The sequence below is a fragment of the Pseudopipra pipra genome, chromosome 2 (genome assembly GCF_036250125.1).
Source record: "Pseudopipra pipra isolate bDixPip1 chromosome 2, bDixPip1.hap1, whole genome shotgun sequence".
Classification (NCBI taxonomy): Eukaryota; Metazoa; Chordata; class Aves; order Passeriformes; family Pipridae; genus Pseudopipra; species Pseudopipra pipra.
In genome coordinates, this window is record NC_087550.1 from 65,733,613 (window position 1) to 65,753,121 (window position 19,509).

The window sequence follows — 19,509 nt, forward strand, 5'->3', positions numbered from 1 at the left end:
TGTATTATGTTCATGAGCAATGTTTACTTTTAAAGCAGAAGCTGAGACGAAATGTGAATTTACTTGAGAAGCTGGTTATGCAGGAGACGTTGTCATGTCTGGTGGTGAACCTCTATCCAGGAAATGAGGGTTATTCACTTATGCTCAGGGGAAAAAATGGTTCAGGTAATAATTTTGCTCTTTAATTTCTAAAAACACTCGGAATGCTATATAAATAGCATGTGTTGTTGCTTACATTTAACTGTTCCACTTCTAAGATCATTCTGGGGGTGACGGGTGGAGGGAGAACAAACAACTGTACTTGAATTAAAAATTTACATAAAGCTGTGAGGTGCAGTGTAAATCTGTAGATATGAGTCTTTTTGATAGCCTTTCATTCTCTTATTTCCACTTAGTTTCTGGAGTTGCATATCCAAGTTTCTCTTATATCAAGTTCCTTTTGTCAGATTGATTGTTTCGCTGTTTCCTATATCTAGGTCTGTCTAAAGGCATTTGTGTTCCAGTTTGGTTGTATTTCCTTGCTGTTGGTACTGTGATGTGCAATAAGAGCATACAGTATGTCACCTGGGAGCAAAAATTCTGTCTGTTAGCACCGTAAGAGCAAAATAAAGCTCTAGAAACAGAAAGGGATGTGAAAATTAATACTGTGCAAAAAAAGAAATGGTCTGTTGGGATAGGTTTCTGCCAACCCTGCTTTTTCCTGTAGCAAGTTTGTTTTAGATTTCTCATTGTTAAAGTTGGAACTTCAAAGGCGAAAGAAAAGTAATATGTTTTGTTTAAATTCAGATTCTGAGACCATTCGTCTGCCTTATGAGGAAGCAGAGCTGCTTGAATATTTGGATGCAGAGGAACTACCACCTATTTTGGTTGATCTTTTGGAAAAATCGCAGGTTTGGAAGTTTTGTTTTCGACAAGAACTTATGTTTTTTACCCAGATAGACCTTGATTTTTTTGAATGCTTTGCATAGGTGATTCTAATCACAAGACACTTCTGCATTTGAAACTGTAATATTTAAAGCCTCAAATAAATATTTTATTGTTCTTTAGGAAAAAATACTGAGGAGAAAGAGATAGAAGAGAGATTGCTGTGGTTATAGCTGTGAAACAACTTCAGCTCTGTGCTCTAGCAAAATGCCCTTTGTTCTTGGTCATAATGACAATGTTTGGCATGGGAATTTTTTGAAACTACTTTGCTGGCATATGAAACACTACATTTTAAGCTTGTATTTTGGGTATGTCTAGCCATGTAGTAAAGAGCACCGGTCTGAAAAAATTAATGATTAGTTTTATTCATAGTTTCACTGAATTTTATATATTATATAAAAAACTTCTATTTAGAGGCAGGGGTGGATTGGTAAATATTTGTTTATTTAAAAGTTGGGTTTTTTTTCTTTCAACTAGGTTAATATTTTTCATTGTGGATGTGTCATAGCAGAAATACGTGACTATAGGCAGTCTGGTAACATGAAATCTCCAACATACCAAAGCAAGCACATTCTTTTGCGTCCTACAATGCAGGTAAGAAGTGGCTTAAGTAATTTCTCAGTGTTACCATAGTTCCTAGAGTGCATACTATTACAGACCATATATTAAGAAATCTTATTACTCAGTTGAAAGCTAATTACCATTTTGTCTTCTTCCTCAGACTTTAATTTGTGATGTGCATTCTATAACAAGTGACAACCACAAATGGACACAGGTGGGTTAGAGGTTATTTTAAAACTTTACAGTGATGTCATAAATAAACGAAAAAAATAAAATTATATAAAATTTTCTATTTGTTTAATAAATATAGAACTTACTCTTTTTTTATTAATTCAAACTGTCAGTGTGTATAGTTGTGCATGGTACATGATTCAGAGAGCTGCCAAATTAACTTAATAGCACCTTTCCACAAGATGCCATAGAATACAACAGGATTTGCTAAAGATTTTGTGGAGTCAGACCTTAATTTTTGAAGTGAAAAATGACAGCCTTGGAGTGACTCTAGCTAGTTTACCCTACTTCATTCATCATCAGTGTGCAGCCCCAGAACAGCACTGGCAATCTAATGACACAATTGCTCCTCCACCTTTATTTTACTATTGATACTTTTAAAGTAAAGAGAATCTAAAGTAACTACAGTAGTACAGTTATAGGTAGTGAATTGCTGAACAGGGTTGGTATACTCAGTGTTCTTTTTTGTGTTTCAGAGCCACAGTCATGCTCAAATCTAATTCAAATTGTAATCTAATTCCCAGTAGATCATCTTTATGGCACTGATTGCTAATACATCAGTATAAATCACTGACAGAAAATGATTTCAGTGCCACTTGTACTGTGCTTGAAGCAAGCAAACAAAGAAAACACACACAAAAAAACCCAGAACGTGATCTCTGCTTTTCAGCAGATTTCTTGGTTTTTTCCTACTGGAAACCCTACCCAAGGTCTGTAACTAATAATAATGGTTAGGGATACTTAATTGTTGAACAGTTTCTTCTGTTGACTATCCACACACAATTTTTTCAGTTTTCTCTAAAATGATGTCCATGTGCACAGGTATATAAGAGCTTAATTAGTGTAAAAGTTTTCATATTTTTACATTTATTAATAGCTGTTTATATTACAGGAAGACAAACTCCTACTTGAGAGCCAACTTATTTTGGCTACAGCAGAGCCTTTGTGTCTTGATCCTTCAATAGCAGTGACGTGTACTACAAACAGACTCCTGTACAACAAGCAGAAGATGAACACTCGCCCAATGAAACGGTAGTTTTCAGTGTGAAACATTTTCAAAGAAAAATATAAGTAGTAATGCTTTATGTGAAAATTTAGCTACTCATATGAAATACTTACTGAAATATTAGGATTGTGTGAGGAACAGTCAAATTATATCTTATTTCAAAGTGCTCAATGTTGTGCTGTATTTCAGTTAGTAGTAGATACTGTAGTATGCTTATTTTTGTATATCAAAGGAAAGTGTGTATATATATATTTTCTCAACATAATCTGTTATACTGGATTTTGCCTTTTTTTTGCATAATTTATGTGTAGGCTGAGTCAGATGGCAGCTTAGTATTGTAAAATATATAAATTGATATGTTGCATATTGGTCTCTGATTTGTTAAAAGCTATGTATAAGCTTAATCCTGAATGAGGAAATCAAGGGAATTATTTGCATGTTTGACATTCAGGCTAAACAGAAGTGTAAGCATATCAGAATCTTGGAAAAGTTGAAATTATTTCACTTTTGTGTGTGGTTATTCGCTTTTTTCCACAAAAGCTTGAAATGGTTCATATTTATTCTGCTACAAGAGTTGCATTCACTCTGTAGAAGGGAAATGTACTAATGGTCTTTCAAAATTACTGCAATATTTAAAACTAGAACTGTACTGAAATACTATGCTAGTGTAAAACTAGTGGCAATGTCTAAAGGTATAAATAGTGAAATTGATTGAGCTGTCCTTGAAATTAAAGCTTTGTGATCAGCAAATATTCCACTAGAAAAATAGGCAAAGGTTAAATGAATGTCCGGAACAGCATTACTGTAGCAACAAGTTTGTCATGAAACAAATGGAGGGCAGTCACTGTGTTTGTAGTTACATAAGGAGTACAAAGATCTTTTGATAGAACTGAAATATATGATAGTATACAAATATTTTAAGCTTGGTAACTTTTTAATTTCTCCTTTTGATAATGTTCAATTCAATTATGCATTAAAAAAAACCCCATTCTTAGTGCTGAAACACATGAACAGAATACTAGTATATTTTATAAATATGAAATAAAAAGTTAGAGTTGTACAGTGTAACCCAGAAAAGCAATTTTAAATTAATATTTGAAAACCTATTAGTCTCAATTTAAGTAGGAGTTCTCTGCATATTTTTGTGTTTGTACACAGGCAGTGGAGAATTTAATGTTGATGGTTTTACAAGCTTGTGTCATTTTTCCATAGGTGCTTCAAAAGGTACTCAAGGTCCTCTCTGAACAGACAGCAGGAAGTCGCTCACTACTCAGCTCCACCTCAGCTCAGAATACTTGACTACTTACAGAAAAGGAAGGAGAGGAAAGCAGCCCAGCAGTATGACCTCAAAATTTCTAAAGCTGGAAATGTAAGTGTTCTGAGAAGTAATTTCATATGCTTCTAACTATTTAATTAGAATATTTAACATATTAATCCTGCTTTTTCATTTTCCAGTGCGTAGATATGTGGAAACAGAACCCTTGCTACTTGACTGCACCTTCTGAAGTAGACGTAAGACCAGTTGTTACCATTAGCAATTATTAGCAATTTTATTGAACATTGTATTATATGAAGAAGTGACTAAAAAGTATGTGGTATCAAAGAAAAAATGGGATAACTTTACTTTTTACAGTTACTTTTCTATACCATAAGGTATAAACACGAGTGAAACCACACTGTAATTGTAACAGAATAGTTTGTATGAGGTAAACAGTACAGCTGTTACTGTTTTTCTTCTGTGGGTTCAATGAGCACATGTCTATTTGAAGTTGTTTGATAATACGAAAACCAGAAAAACACATGAGGTTTGTGGATTATTTGAAAATGAGTCACTTCTCATCTTGGTAGAAATTCCTCTCTTCAGATATGTTATGATACTATGGCACATTAATATTTTGAGAAGTTTTGATTTTTATACAGAGAATTCTAGTTGAGAGTTCTTTTGATCACTCTGTGTGCATTCTTCTCTCAGGGACATTCGTGTTCTTAGTTTCTGGCACTGACAAAACATATACTACCAGTGTACAGAAGGGACTCAGAGAATCATAGAATACCCTCAGTTGGAAGGGACCTACAAGCATCATCAAAAGTCTAACTCCTGGTCCTGCAGGACAAAACAACCTCAAAAATCACACCAAGTGTCTTGTCCAAACACTTAAACTCCATCAGGCTTGGTACTGTGAACACTTCCCTGGGGAACCTGTTCCAGTACCTGACCATCCTCTGGGTGAAGCAATTTTTCCTAAAATCCAGCCTAAACCTCCTCTCAGGTCCTGTCACTGGTCACCACAGAGAAGAGATCAGGGCCTGCCCCTCCTCTTTTTCACAAGGAAGTTGTAGACTGCAATAAGGTCTTCCCTCAGTCTCCTCCAGACTGAACAGACTAAATGACCTCAGCTGCTCCTCATACGGCTTCCCCTCAAGGCCTTTCACCTTTTTCTTGTCCCTTCTTTGGACACTCTTTAATAGCTTTAAATCCTTCTTATATTGTGGCACCCAAAACTGCACACAATATTCAAGGTGAGGCCACACCAGTGCAGAGCAGAACAGGACAATCCCCTCCCTCAGCCGGCTGGGGATACTTTGCCTGATGCCCCCCCGGACACGATTGGCCCTCCTGGCTGCCAGGGCACTGCTGACTCAGATTCAACTTGTCATTGACCAGGACCCCCAGGGCCTTTTCCACAAGTCTTCTCTAGTCTAATGAGTCTTCTGCAAGACTCTGTAGACTAGACAAGTCTGCAAGCTTTGGACATCATAGGGCTGGCAAGAACGTGCATTACACATGAAATGATGGTATAAGTTTGTACTTTTTTCACTTTGACTTCTTAATCATTCCACATTGCAGACAATTATTTCGATCTGTAGTCTTAAGCTATGTTTCATTCACTCTTTTGTTGTTTAACCTAGCAAATACAGTGTAACACTGTAAGTGTCAAGTTCTGAAGATTCTCTGATTTAGTTTTTCTGAATGCATAAAATAGGAGATTCTTTATTTTCTGATCTCTCTATTTTCTTTAAGGTGGAAAAATATGCCAAAGTGGAAAAGTCTATCAAGCCTGATGACTCACAACCAACTGTCTGGCCAGCACATGTGAGTAGTTTAGGCCTTTGGCCAAAGTTCACTGTCTCTAGTTAAAATGCCTCTTATTTCAACAAAAACAAAGTAATGTAGGAATAATCTTCTCTGCCCCAATTTAATTAATCTTCCATGTGTTATATGGACATGGGAAGATTACCAGAGATACTTGTAATTTTCTACAGTACAGCAAGCATGTGATCAGTCTTGTAATTTCCTCAGGTTTTCCAGAAATACAGGGAAGAGCAGCTTGCAGTAAAGAAAGCATAATAATTTACAGGGAGCAGTACTCTGCTCAACAAATTGCTTTCTTTACTTAGACACTCCAATGCTGATGGAAAAGAGCTTCAGTTAAAATCAAAATGTTAAATTTTGAAAGAGGTTAGTATTAAATGCCTCTTACAAAAAGCTCTTTCTGCAATATGTAAGTTGAACCTTAAGATTTTTGGCACAAATTATTTTATTTGATAGGAAGTGATAATTTAATGTAATCAGCCATAGATAATTGATTAATTTTTTTATAATTTTAGAGGCAAGATACTATCTTTATTAACAGCATGTATCATGATGTCTTTGTAGTTTCATATTGGAAAAAAGTAATACTTTCTCACAGAACTTAATCTTCACTCCCAACATTTTACTCTGAACATTTTTTGCTGTCATAATTTATATTAAACTGTTCCTATATATGTTTACCCCATCTGCCTTTCCATGTCTAACATGATTGTTTAGCTTTTGCAATATCATTGTGTTTTTTAAGAGATGATAAACTCTTTTTCCCTTCATCCCTTTAGATAACTTACTCTCAAATCATTTCCATTTCATATTATGCACTCCTTCCTATAGAGTTTTACTTGCTTACAGAGTTACTTATAGAATGTTTTTTACTATGTTGTATATAGAGCTGGTCTGTTTTACTCACTGGTTCTGCTAACACTTGTTCAAGACTTACTAGGTTGTTTTCTTCTGTCATTTTAGGAAATAAAAGATGACTATGTATTTGAATGTGAAGTTGGTAATCAGCTTCAAAAAACAAAGCTGACCATTTTCCAGTCTCTTGGCAATCCCTTGTACTATGGTAAAATTCAGACACTCAAAGGTGATGAGGAAAATGACAACCTATTAACTCCATCACAGTAAGTTACATGCTCTTTTAAACTGTGCTGTGGTCTGATAGATGAAGGGATACAAACATTGCTTCTCATTTTCAGTCATAAAAATACTCCAGAGCTAAAATCTGATTTAAGAGTTTTTAACAAAAAACAATACCAAACAAAATGCGTTCAAGCAACCATCTTATCTTTAATGTACTTTTATGTTAAATTTGCCTGTTCTTTTACATTGAAAATATATTGGGGCTAAAAGCAATCTCCCACAAACACAATCCACGCAAATTGTGGAGACACCATGAGATGTTGTTGCACTCTTTTTTAGTGTTATTCAGAATTTTGATTGTTCTTAACATGTCCCTGATGCTGTGAAAGCTTAAGACATGACTTTATTCTATTTACCCTTAGACAGAGAAATTTAAGCTAAATAGATGAAAGAAAACATAAGCTTCTAAGAAGCTTTTTAATTTTGAATTGTTTTGAATATGCTGGTTTTGACTGTGGTTCTACAAATATTTTCTATTCTTGGCTCTTTTTGTATGTACTAGATTACTTGTGTGGAGGAACCTGTGCAGCAGAGTAGAACCTATAAACTTCAGTAAGGCAAGGAGCAGTGAGCCTGAGCAAACTTTTTAGTTTTGCTAATGAAAATTATTTCTATTGTCTAGTATGTAATTCTTCTCTTATTTTTTTATCCAAATCGTAAAACATCTTGAGTATTAAGAATATTTTATCCATAGACTTCAGCTATTTACAGTTTGTTTCCATACTGTTGTGGTTTAACCCCAGCTGGCAACTAAGAACCATGCAGGCACTCACTCTGCCCCTCCTCCCCCTGCCTCCCCAGTGGGATGGGGGAAAGAACTGGAAGGGTAAAAGTGAGGAAACTTGTCGGTTGAGATAAAGACAGTTGAATACGTAAAGGAAAACCCACACATGCAAGCAAAGCAAAAGAAGGAATTCATTCACCACTTCCCATGGGCAGCCGTGTTCATCTGTCTCAGGGAGAGCAGGGCCCCATCACGTCTAATGGTTACTTGGAAAGACAAATGCCATCACCCTAAGTACTCCCCTCGCCCTTTTCTTTCTTTTTCCACTGGCTTTATATGCTGATGACACCATATGGTGTGGAATATCCCTGTCTTTGGTCACTTGAGATCAGCTGTCCTTGCAGTATCACTTTGCAACTTCTTGTGCACCTCAAGCCCACTTGCTGGTGAGAGACAAAAAGGAACTTTGTAGGTACTGCTCAGGAATACCTAAAACACCCATGTATTATTAAAACTATTTTCAGCACAAAACACAGCCCTATATCAGCTACTATGGAGAAAGTTAACTCTACCCCAGCGAAAACCAGCATACATACTTAGAATTTATCTTCCTAAACCAGCAGTGCTAGCTTAGAATTGTGTAATAAGACTGGGAATTAAATGGATTTAGAGGTATTAGATGCCTCAGGGGAGGTTGGAATTCATTGCTAAGACATTGCCAATTGAAGTTCATCAAAACTTGGATAATTCCTCATTAGCAAACTGTCATACAAAATAAAAGTTGTTCAGTAAAATAAAACAATGTTTTTTACATATTTTTTTTTATTTTGGGAGCTGGAGAAAGAGGAAAAAAGTGTTAAAAAAAATCACTGCAGTAATAAGTTTGCAAGCTGTAAGTGTTATGCAAAAGAGAAATATTTATTTAGGAGGGCTGGAAAATCAGAGGGAATTGGAATTTGCATAAGTGAAATCAAACAATGGAAACTAAATATTTGCTAAAATATTATGGGTAGGGCTGCTTTTGACATACTCTCAGAAGAGTTATATTTCAGTGTGAGCGTATTGGTATGTTGTTGATTTATACATAACTGTACTTTTTACAGTTACAATTCTGTAGCAGTTACGTCCATTTCTTTAAAAATATAAAATCCCAAACTTCCATACTCTGCCTTTTTCTCTGTAGGTTATTTACTCCTAAAGGAGACCGTATTAGACCATGTGTGTATATTGTATATGTAGTTAGGAAGTCAAGTATGTATTTCAAGTACTGAATAATACCCAGTCCGTTGAATGGATACATTATCACTTGTATTTTGAACAGGTCAGAAAAAAAGGTAGCACTGATACATTATCACTTTTATTTTGAGCAGGTCAGAAAAAAAGGTAGCACTGACATTTGTCTGAAGTCTTGTAATTCTAAAAATATGATCTTTTAGTCCAATTCATGACTGAAAATGTATTTTACATTTTAGGTTCCTTATTGGTTCGAAGACTGATGCTGAAAGGTAATTTAATATAGTATGTACAGCCATTTGGTTTGATGCCAAATAATGAATTTTGTTCCTTTTAGCCATTATGACTGCTAATGTGTGATTATGGAAACAGATGCAGAACAGATGAGGAGAAATAAGAGGAATTAATCATCATAACAAGAAGTAGAATATAGTGTGCAGTTTCTTTATTTAAGGAGCAAGAAAGAATAGAGGAAATCAAATATGTGAGCACAGTTTGTTGTGCTACCTGAACTCTGAGAGCACTTTGCAGGAATTTCATCCTGATATTTTGGATAGTAAATTACCAGTCATGGAACTGGTACATTTGAACTTGTCATTTGAAGTGTAATCTAGGACTTAAGATTTATACAACTTACTTTTGTGTGTTGTGCCTTACTTGATTCAGCTTTCCTAGAGAATCAAGTAAAGAGTTTTTCAGTGTATTTTAGTTATAGAATGAGTAGGAGTAGCAATTCAGAGAAACAGGCAGCAAAATAACTGTTTTTTCAAATGTTTGTCTGCATGCATCACATTAGATACCTGTGCCTATGAACACAGAACCTTTAAAAACCAACCTCTGTCAAAGCCAGTTGTGTTTTTATACTTCCATAGGATACCTCGAGCTGATGTACATGCCATAGCTCTTATCCCTATCTTATGTGCCTGGCAGGGAAATGAGTATATGAGTTGATCAGAAATCAGTAATCATGTTCTTTTTTTAAATAGGTAATTTTGATCAAGAAACCCTGTGCTTATATTCTCTCCTGCATCCTTTGTGCTGATACTTTTGCTGTTTGTTCTGTAAGCAGAATTGGGGGATTGGCTGGCTGAAAACTAAAACAATAATACAGGGGCCTAGTTGTAACTGGGATTGGTTTCCTGATCCTGCTTGTCACTTGGTTGCACAAGTCCTTCTGTCAGAATAGCAACTGGGTTTCAGGGACTAGGACAAGATGCAACAATATAAGAGGTCAGGACCACCTTTTTGAGTACACGGCATTTTACTGCTCTTAATTCCACTGTAATTTTAAGTCAGTCTGAAATCTAATTGCTGAAAAAAAGTACACTGCACCCTTTCCTCTGTTGTGTATCTCAGGGCCCTTGCTTAGGTCTGCATTAGTCAAGTAACAGCATATTACAGAATCAGTGCTATACCAAAATAAAGTGTAGTTCATCACGTTTAGGTGTAAGGTAATAGAAATATTCCAGCAGTTTTTCATTGAGATTGCCTGTAAGTGACAACAGCACTTCAGCTTGATTTTTCAAGTCAGCAAGGTCACTTTGTATATTCTGCTCATGTTTGTGAAAGAGTTTTCCCTCACCTTGGTTGTCTTAGATTAGTAGAGATGTAGTATTTCATTCGATAGAACGGTATTTTAAATTTGTTTGCCTGATGCTATTGGTGCTTTATTAAATGTCTGTCGTGATGCTCAAAGAGGAGTGATTTTTCATCCCTTGCATTTAGATTCCTCATCTGACATAGCCCTCAAGTTAAAGGAGAGGTTGACTGTTCCACAGGGAGCATAAGCAGAAGAGACACCTTTATAAAAGATTCTGGGCCTGTGTGAAGGGAATGGGATCCCCATTGACTGACAGCCCAAAGACCTGCAGTTGCTTTCAGGAAGGGAACTGCTCTATCTACTGTTTTCCATATTCCTCCAAAAGAGTGTTTCTTACACTGTATTTTGCATTAGAAAAAAAAAAGACCGGGATTAAAAGTTAAAATGGAATAAACCTAAGAGCCCAGGAACATAATGTAGAAAGATACATAGAGATATAAATATTTTTTATATATGTGCATATCTATTTTATAGAGAGATATGCTTACATAATAGATAAAATATATGACCGTAATATATGCAATTATGTGTTTTTATATATGTATCTACTTTAGAAGTTAAAAGTTATTAATCTTTTTATGTCTTCATTGTTTGTTTCAGGGTAGTGAATCAGTATCAGGAGTTAGTACAAAGTGAAGCTAAATGTCCTGTGAAAATATTTCATAATTCAAGTGGATCAGTCAATCTTAGTCATCTTTCTCCAGGGAAGGAAATGGAAGTGAGTTTATTAAGCCATACATTTTTTTATTTGCCTTTGATTATTGAATTGTTAGAATTTCATAGATTGCTTTGTTTGTTTCAAAGAATATTTGAAAGGGACCCACAAGAATCATCAGCTGTTAGGTGAGTGGCCCATACAAGGATCAAACCCATGATGTTGGCGTTATTAGCATGTGCTCTAACCAACTGAGCTAATCTCAGGGTTCTCTTTGCTATCGACATTTAAAAGTAAAATAACCTAAAAATGTCATCGCGAACGAATTTTTAAATGTGTTGTGGTCACAATCATTCATTGGAAAAGTTAAAGGAAAGCATTTATGTTTTCAGTGTTCAAATGCTGTCTTCTAGATGTTTCGGGGGTTTTTTGGCTGTGTATAGTGTAGTTAGCTCCAAGGTTTTGTTTTAGCATTTTTCCCTGTTCAGATGAACCTTTCACAGAACAGTATAGTAAAATGCAGCTCTGTGTTTTATTTTGCAGGTCAGTAAACACAGAAGGAGATGGAGTAGCTAAACTTCTTTTACCTGTAGAAATTAAAATTATTTTCTCTTTACTTTGAAGAGGAAAACGTAAAACAAAACAAGAAAAAAAACCAAAAACCCCCAAAACAAAAACTAGCAAACAAAAGCCCCCCAAGAACTTTAAAATGTGTATATTTGCATGCACACACATTTCTACCTTTCCAGTATAAATTCTTGCATTCCCAAATTTTCCTGCCTGTTGGCATTGCCTTGTTTTACATTCTGCTTCTGGCTTTGTTGGTCAGATTCAGTACTTTAGCAGTGAGCTGTATTTAGGCTTCAAGTAGTAAATGAGAGTTGTATCTGTTGGGCTATTTCCTTAGTGACATCCTCCCCTAAACACCTAGTTTTAAACTCCTACAACATTGCTGTGAAAGAGGTAGTTCTTGGTGTCAGCCAGACCAGCAGCATTCCAAGGCCAGCAGTTGCAGAAAGGGATATGAATGTTTATGTGTATACACATACAGGCATGTACATGCACATGTATATGTGCATTAAAATCATATAATAACTTGGGGTGGGAGGGTACTTGCAGAAGTCATCTTGTCTGCCTGTACAAGCCCCCACCAAAATCTGGACCAAAGTTACTCAGGTTTACTGTATTCAATGATCTTGTTACCTTTGAAATGGGGCATTAGTCTTTATTTTCAAAACCAAGAAAGCAGATTTTAGTAGAAGAAGAGAAAGGTAGTCCTTAAAATTTTCCTCATAAGATTCTTTTTTATAAGCAAGCAATTAGAAACACATAGAGGGACTCTCATTACTGAGAATCAGTGGAAGCTAAGCTTACCAGAAAGGGTGATTCTGCACAATGCAGAATGATCTGATTTCTTAACCCATGCACATCTAATTTAGGCTCCAGCATTGAAATATTCCCTTCACCATGTCAACAGCCTCGTTTTCTAGTTTCAGCAGTTTGTGGGCCTTGCGTTTGTTTAGACATTACTTTCATTTATGGAAAAATACACATAGGTAAAAATTTTATAGGTAAAAATTTATAGGTAAAAATACATAGACTATATATAACTGTAAATATGTTTCATTCTTGAGTCTTTTGACAGTGTCAGCTATTGGAATTATGGATTTTGGTCTGTTGTGAGTGACTGCAAACTACCGACTCAAGTAGCTGAAGTTAATTTATGTTCAGATAGCCTGATAAGTAGATTTTAAGAACAAATAAAAAGGGAGCATTTTCCCTCTAAAAACATTAATGAAGTTTTGATCCCACTGAAGCCAATGGGGAAATGTGTCTTGATTTCTGTGCATTCAGGATTTTGCTGAATGTGTTTAAAATCCTACTACTAGAATCAGGAATTCTGATGCCTTTCTTTAAATCTATCTTGGTTGGAAATGGCAGGTATATACAGAGAGAATGAATGACATTATGCAATTTTTCAAGTAAAACCAAAGTATTCATTTACTTCAAGTGCATTTGTCACTCTTGCATTTGTGAAAATTACTAAGAAGGATTTCAGAATTATGGATAAAAGTGAAACTCCTTAATTACTTTAATTTGCTCAGTTTAAATTTTTGCCAGCACTTTCATGCTGCTTCTTGATCGTAAACACTTTAGATAAAGGGAGTTGGTCATAGGTTATGCTTTTTAAATAAATACATAAAAATCTGAAATGTATGACGGGAATTTTGTCATAGTTTTGAGGTATCTTAATACACATTAACTGAAATTGTCTTTTCTGCCAACTGTGTGGAAGCTCACATCATTGCTGTGGTAGTGTTAATTTCTCTTTCCTCCCAGCAGCCAGAAAGCATATCAGGTTCTGTTCAGTCTTCAGTGCTGGGGAAAGGTGTAAAACACCGACCTCCTCCTATCAAATTACCTTCAAGTTCAGGAAGTAGTTCTTCAGGTAATTATTTATTGACTCAAGCCTCTCCTTTTTACATGTTCTGCCTGTTGTAAAATTACAGGATATCCCTTTAGTAAAGATTTAATAAAAAAATACCAGTGTCTTATCTGTGAGAAGAGCATATTTTTTTTGATTTCTGATTATATTGGTTACAAAATTGTACCCTAACAAATATTTGAGTTAATCTGTACTCACAGAACAACAATATATTTCAATTATGCTTTTTCAGGTAATATTTTTAGTTCACAACAGTCAAGTGGCCATCTAAAATCCCCAACTCCTCCTCCTCCTTCTAAGCCTCCTGGTCTTTCTCGGAAACAATCTATGGATCTTAATCAAGTTAACATGCTCTCTCCAGCTGCCATGTCTCCTGCGAGCTCTTCACAAAGTGAGTCACGACCTAAATTCTCCATTAAATCTTAGGCTTTTGTATAAATGCTTCCTGAGATAAACTTCTTAACCTGTGGAATGATGAAACTTAAGTGTACAGTGTACCCTAAATTGTATAAGTTGTGCAGCTTTAGGCAGGTCTCTTGTTCACTGTATGTAATTTCTGTTTATTGTAACTGTGTTTGTTTTCTGTATATATATATGTATGCACCCTCTGTGTATACGTTTTAATACATTTTATGCAATTAGTGTGATCTCCTCATATATGAAAGGCTGGTAGATGATGTGATGAGATAAAATTCCAAAGTGTAGATTTTTTTCCTCCAATGTAAAAACAGTATGTTAGATCAGTTTGCCTTTACATAATTTAAGCATCTAGTTTATTAAATGTTATAGGAGCTGGTGCAGTTGTGTATCTATGTATGTATATAATCTGATCAGTCCCAAGGTGATAATACAATAAACGATAAGATGATTTTTTAAAAACACTCCTACACTGTTTTACAAATCATTGCTGATTACAAGTGTGGTGGTGATGCTGATGATAATAGCACCATATCCTGAGGTGTTAAAATGCAAATTTCAATCAAAAGTGATGTCCCAGTTTAAGTATTTTCATTAACATTGTCAGGTTCATTGTAATCATAGCTATAGATCATAAAAAAATTTTAAAATACTTATGTGTCTTGAGCCATTTCATGAACAGATTTATACAAAGAGGAAACCATATCTGCAGTTTCTCAGTTTTCTTACTAATAATTGTACACTGCACGTTTCAGTATCCTGCACAGTATTATAATATGCTTTTTGCATTAAATAATTTAAAAACTGGGTAGCTCAAAAGGTGTAACTTTTTGTTTTGCACAAAGAAAAAAAAGAAAACTTATAAAAAGTTTTCTTCTAATATATTGACTCTGGTTTTATGTTAGTGCTATGAATTGCGTAAATCTGCTGCACACAGTTGTTACGTTAAGGCTCTGGTCACCATTCACATTTATTTCCTTTCTTTCTGCAGGACATGAAAGCTTAAAAAAAAAAAAAAGAAAACAAAAAAAACCAGCTCAGGCTTTTGGGGGGTTATGTTTTTCTAATGATAAACTTTGGCTACTGCATCCACAAGAAATACAGCTGTACATGCTACATTCAAGCAGAAGGAATTACACAGTAGCTTTTAAAGATGCAGTATTATCCTCTGGTTCTTAAATAATTGCTTTTTAGTTGGTCCATATTTGGCAAATGGCAGTTTAACTATCTGATGAAATTTAGATCAGCCCCGTGATGATGGAAATAGTACGTGTTCTTTGTTGGCTCTGTCATTTTCCATATGTTTTTAACACTATGCTATTGTGCAGACAGTGCATATATAGTATTTATTTAACAGTCTAGGACAAAAATATTAATTAGGTTAAAGTGGCACTAAGAACTTGTAAGTATTCCTGAATGGAGTTATGACTTAATGTATGATAAATTATGGAAGCCTTAAAGGAGGATACAAATCAGTGTATGCCATAAGGAATGAAGCATGGAGAACGGGTTTTCTTTGTGATTATACTGCATCCTTAACAATGAGTGTGTGATGCAACACTCGTGCCATGTAGAATACTTGCAGTCTAAAAAACAGAACAAATTGTCACTGCTAAGTAAGATTCCATTAACCATATTATACAAAAAGGATTGGCCTTTTATAACAAACTAGCACTTTTTATTTTTCTCAATGAGCAGGGTCTGGAACTCCTAAACCATCTACTCCTACTCCAACCAACACCCCTTCATCGACCCCACACCCTCCTGATGCTCAGAGCTCAACTCCTATTACCCCTTCTGCCACCCCTACTCCCCAAGATTCAGGCTTCACCCCTCAGCCCACTTTGTTAACCCCGTTTGCTCAGCAGCAAATGTCTCTGAGCCAGGCACTGCCTGTAATGACCATTCCTCTTTCCACCATGGTAACATCCATTACTACAGGAACAGCCTCCACCCAGGTCATGGCAAACCCTGCAGGACTTAACTTCATCAATGTAGTGGGCTCTGTGTGGTAAGTCTTTTATTATGATGGTTTCTTAATTTGCCATGGGTTGGTTGGTGGGAGGGGGAGAGTAGTCCAGGACTGTCCACCATCCATTAGGGTAGGTATATTTCAGGATCTGCAATACAAGAAGTTCACTCACTTTTTTTAATTATAAAGTGAAGAGCCACTAGAAACTATTTTTATTTCTCAAATAGAAGGCACTTACTATTGGAATATTGAAAAGATCTATTAAGAAAGACATTTATTACATTAATCTTTTTGGAGTCATATTTCTTAAGGCTTAATCTCGGTTGATTTCTGAGGTTTTGCTCAGAGGTTTTGAAAGCTTTTATTAATCAGAGAGGAGGTAGAATACCATATGCAGGCCAATTTAAATGAAAAATGGAAACAGATTTGTTTTGATCAATTTAAACAAACACTGAGGTTAAACATTCTTCAGGCCTTAAAACTCACTTTGTGGTTTAAAGAAAATAATAAATGCTGTCAAGAATAATTTGTGTGGTATAACATGAACTGCTTTTTAGACTAAATGAAATTCTGCAATTAAGATAGTCAGTGTAAGACACATAGTGTGCGCCAGTGCAAGTATCAGACACTTGAATTATTCATCTAAGGTGTTTAGCAGTTGATCACTGTTGGTAAATTGGGGATATTTTCTATAGGGCAAAAAGAAAATGCAGACCTGTTCCTTTTATGGTAGTACAACCATTTTGAAGACTGTTGATCTTTTAGTATTTCTAGAATAAAAGAACCGCTTGTGGTTTACTTTCTTTAGCTGATACCATAGAATTAAAAAACCTGTATATGCTGAGAATATGTTATGCTCTAGGCAAAACAATTTTTTTTAAACTGCATTGATGCTTTATCCATAATCCCATTCACAACAAACAATTGATTCACTTGCCATGAGACAGAGGGAAAAAATGTAGTTACTCAGATTCACTCGTGCCACTTGGGTTTCATGTGTTGTCTTTCCTCTTCTACAGTGGAGCACAGTCACTGATGAGTGGTTCAAACCCTATGCTGGGGTGCAACACTGGTGCCATTGCCCCTGCGGGTATAAATCTGAGTGGCATTTTACCATCAGGAGGTCTGGTACCAAGTGCGCTGCCCGCTGCAATGCAGTCTGCCTCTCAAGCAGGTCAGTGTGACTCAGTTGAAAAGCCACCCTTCAGATAGGGACAGTGTGGGAACATTTTGTGAGAAAGATGGACGAAAGTGGCCGTTGTGGGAATAGACTGTGGATTTGATGGCTGGAGCTCAGGAATAACGTATGTGTTTTTGCATTCAAAGTATAGACTGTGTTGGAGATTGTTTGAAGTTGATTTTTGGTAAGCTAGACTGGGGGAACACTCGAAACCCGGATTGTTCGGTATGCTCAGTAGGAAATTTGAGAGAAATTCCAAATTCAAATGCAACTTTGATAATGATGACTGCCAGAAAAAGGACATGACTGAACCTAGAAAGAGGCCTCACTTTTTAAATGTGTGAGGCATTTTATTCTGTCCCTGGTACTACTTTCTTCTAGTACAACAATTAAATAATTCCTTATTGCCTTCAAATGTGACTGTATAAATATTAAAAGCCCAATCTAAATTCTCAGTTTATTTTTTCTGAACATATAATAAAGAAAAAAACCCTAATGTATGATTACAGAATGAGAATGATAGGAGACTTCAAGATATCCATCCCTTATGCTAAGACGGTCAAATCTGTCTAAACCATATGGAACCAATGTTTATCTAAATTGTCTTTACCTTCACTAAAGAAGATTCCAATCTTCCTCAGTAGCTGTTTGGAGTAGTTTATTATCTGTGTAAATTGTTTCCTTTTAATTACAGTGCATCTCCTTAATTGCAAATTATTTTTTTTCTCCTATACCTTTCAGGCATGTAAAATGATCGTTCACCCTTTCTCTTTACCTTCTAAATATCAAACATGCTGTCGTGTCCCACATTTGTCTTCTCTTTCTGATAGGTCGTATTTTTCAAACCTTTCATAATCCTGTCACTCTCTTCTAGACTGTCCAATTTGCTTACATCCTTCTTAAAATGTGATAACCAAAACTGGACACAAGCCTGAGCTTGGCTGATTTACCACTGTGGAGCACAGCAGAATAAATGCATCTCATCTCTTTTACAACATTCCTGTTAACATTTCCCCAAATGAGGTCTGCCTGTTTTTTATCTGTATTTTTTTGCAACAGCATTACATTAACATAAGAATGGCTTTACTGGTTTAGGCCAAAAATCCTTCCAGTTTATATTCTGTCTCTGACAGTTGCCATTAGAGGATACTGAGGAAAGAGTTTAAGATGAGGCAAAAGTGTGAAGTAAAACATCCCTTCTCTACAACTGTACCTCTTCTGGCAATCTACAGCTTTGAGACTTTCTAAGCTGAAGAATATCCACATGAATCTTTGTGCTTAATATCCCATGCTAGATTTCTAGTCTGTGGATTTATCTAATTGGTTTCTGAACCCATTTATATTTCTGGAACCTACAGCATCTTGTGACAGTGAATTTTATAAATGTAAACTCTCTGAAGAGGTTCTTTTCTTTTGTGTGCTCTGTAGTTTGTGATATGGATGATTTGGATATGTTTGTGACTTATTGTAACTTCTCATGTCCTTTCTTGCTGTATAGACACAAAGCTAGTTACAAGTTTGTACTTGTTCATTTGTCTCTTTTAAATTCAGTGTTATTGAATTTTGGACCATTTGTTCAATTCACTAGGATCACTTTTAGTCTAACTCTGCCCTTTCAAGCACTACCAACCTTTACCACTTTGGTGTCACAGATTTTTCCATGCTGTGCTGTCGCCCACACAACAGATGGGAGTAGTGAACTGAGATGGGTCTGTGTGAGACCTCCAGGGGTTCTGCTTGATAGCTGCTGGCTTACTGGAGAGCTGCTCAGATTTTGTGTGGGGTTGTTTTCTGTTAAAGATTGATAAACTGAGAGTGTCTTACTTCATTGAGACCATGGAGTTTTTTACATTTACTGCACAAACAGTAGAAGTTTTTAAAGGCAGAATAAGAATCACTGAAGAGTAACTGCTAGGGTTCTCCATTCACCTTTGTGTAAATGCATTAGCAAGTTACAGGTTACAAGGTGCAGTGTTTAGTGGCAATATAGCTCTCTTGTACTTTGAGTCTGAATAACTATGAATTTTACATTATGGAAAATGCAGCATTGTATTAAGTATAAAATTTACACTTGCCAGTTTTCCAACTTCTAAATGTTTAGAAATAGTCCCAGTGGAAAGGTATATTGCAATTCACAAATATAACTGAGTAAAGCCTCCCTACTAATGAAAAGATGTTCTCTTTAACAGGCAGCCCCTTTGGTTTGAAAAATACATCAAATCTTCGGCCCTTAAATCTTCTACAGGTAATTGATATACTTGGACACAATAAGAATGATAATTTCCTATCTTTCTATAGAGACCTGTTTACTGCACTGCCCCACACA

General features: G+C 35.7%; 1 protein-coding gene across 16 annotated transcripts in view; it reads left to right on the forward strand.

Moving 5' to 3' along the window:
* SUPT20H (SPT20 homolog, SAGA complex component) overlaps positions 1-19,509 on the forward strand; it is a 32,377-nt gene that overhangs the window by 7,670 nt on the left and 5,198 nt on the right. For 6 of the 16 annotated variants that reach the window (XR_010428367.1, XM_064645834.1, XM_064645836.1 and 3 more), the window contains exons 6-21: positions 18-165; positions 787-890; positions 1,402-1,518; positions 1,646-1,699; positions 2,609-2,748; positions 3,935-4,091; positions 4,178-4,234; positions 5,745-5,816; positions 6,780-6,937; positions 9,153-9,185; positions 11,114-11,231; positions 13,509-13,617; positions 13,847-14,005; positions 15,730-16,042; positions 17,023-17,177; positions 19,373-19,428. Coding sequence is in view for 14 of the 16 variants with exons in the window: in XM_064645834.1 (XP_064501904.1) it covers positions 18-165; positions 787-890; positions 1,402-1,518; positions 1,646-1,699; positions 2,609-2,748; positions 3,935-4,091; positions 4,178-4,234; positions 5,745-5,816; positions 6,780-6,937; positions 9,153-9,185; positions 11,114-11,231; positions 13,509-13,617; positions 13,847-14,005; positions 15,730-16,042; positions 17,023-17,177; positions 19,373-19,428 (1,950 nt within the window). In the remaining 2 variants the exon portion in view is untranslated. Of the gene's footprint in view, positions 1-17; positions 166-786; positions 891-1,401; positions 1,519-1,645; positions 1,700-2,608; positions 2,749-3,934; positions 4,092-4,177; positions 4,235-5,744; positions 5,817-6,779; positions 6,938-9,152; positions 9,186-11,113; positions 11,232-13,508; positions 13,618-13,846; positions 14,006-15,729; positions 16,043-17,022; positions 17,178-18,057; positions 18,207-19,372; positions 19,429-19,509 lie in introns of those variants that run through there. The other 10 variants (XM_064645847.1, XM_064645837.1, XR_010428368.1 and 7 more) reach the window with 9 other exon arrangements.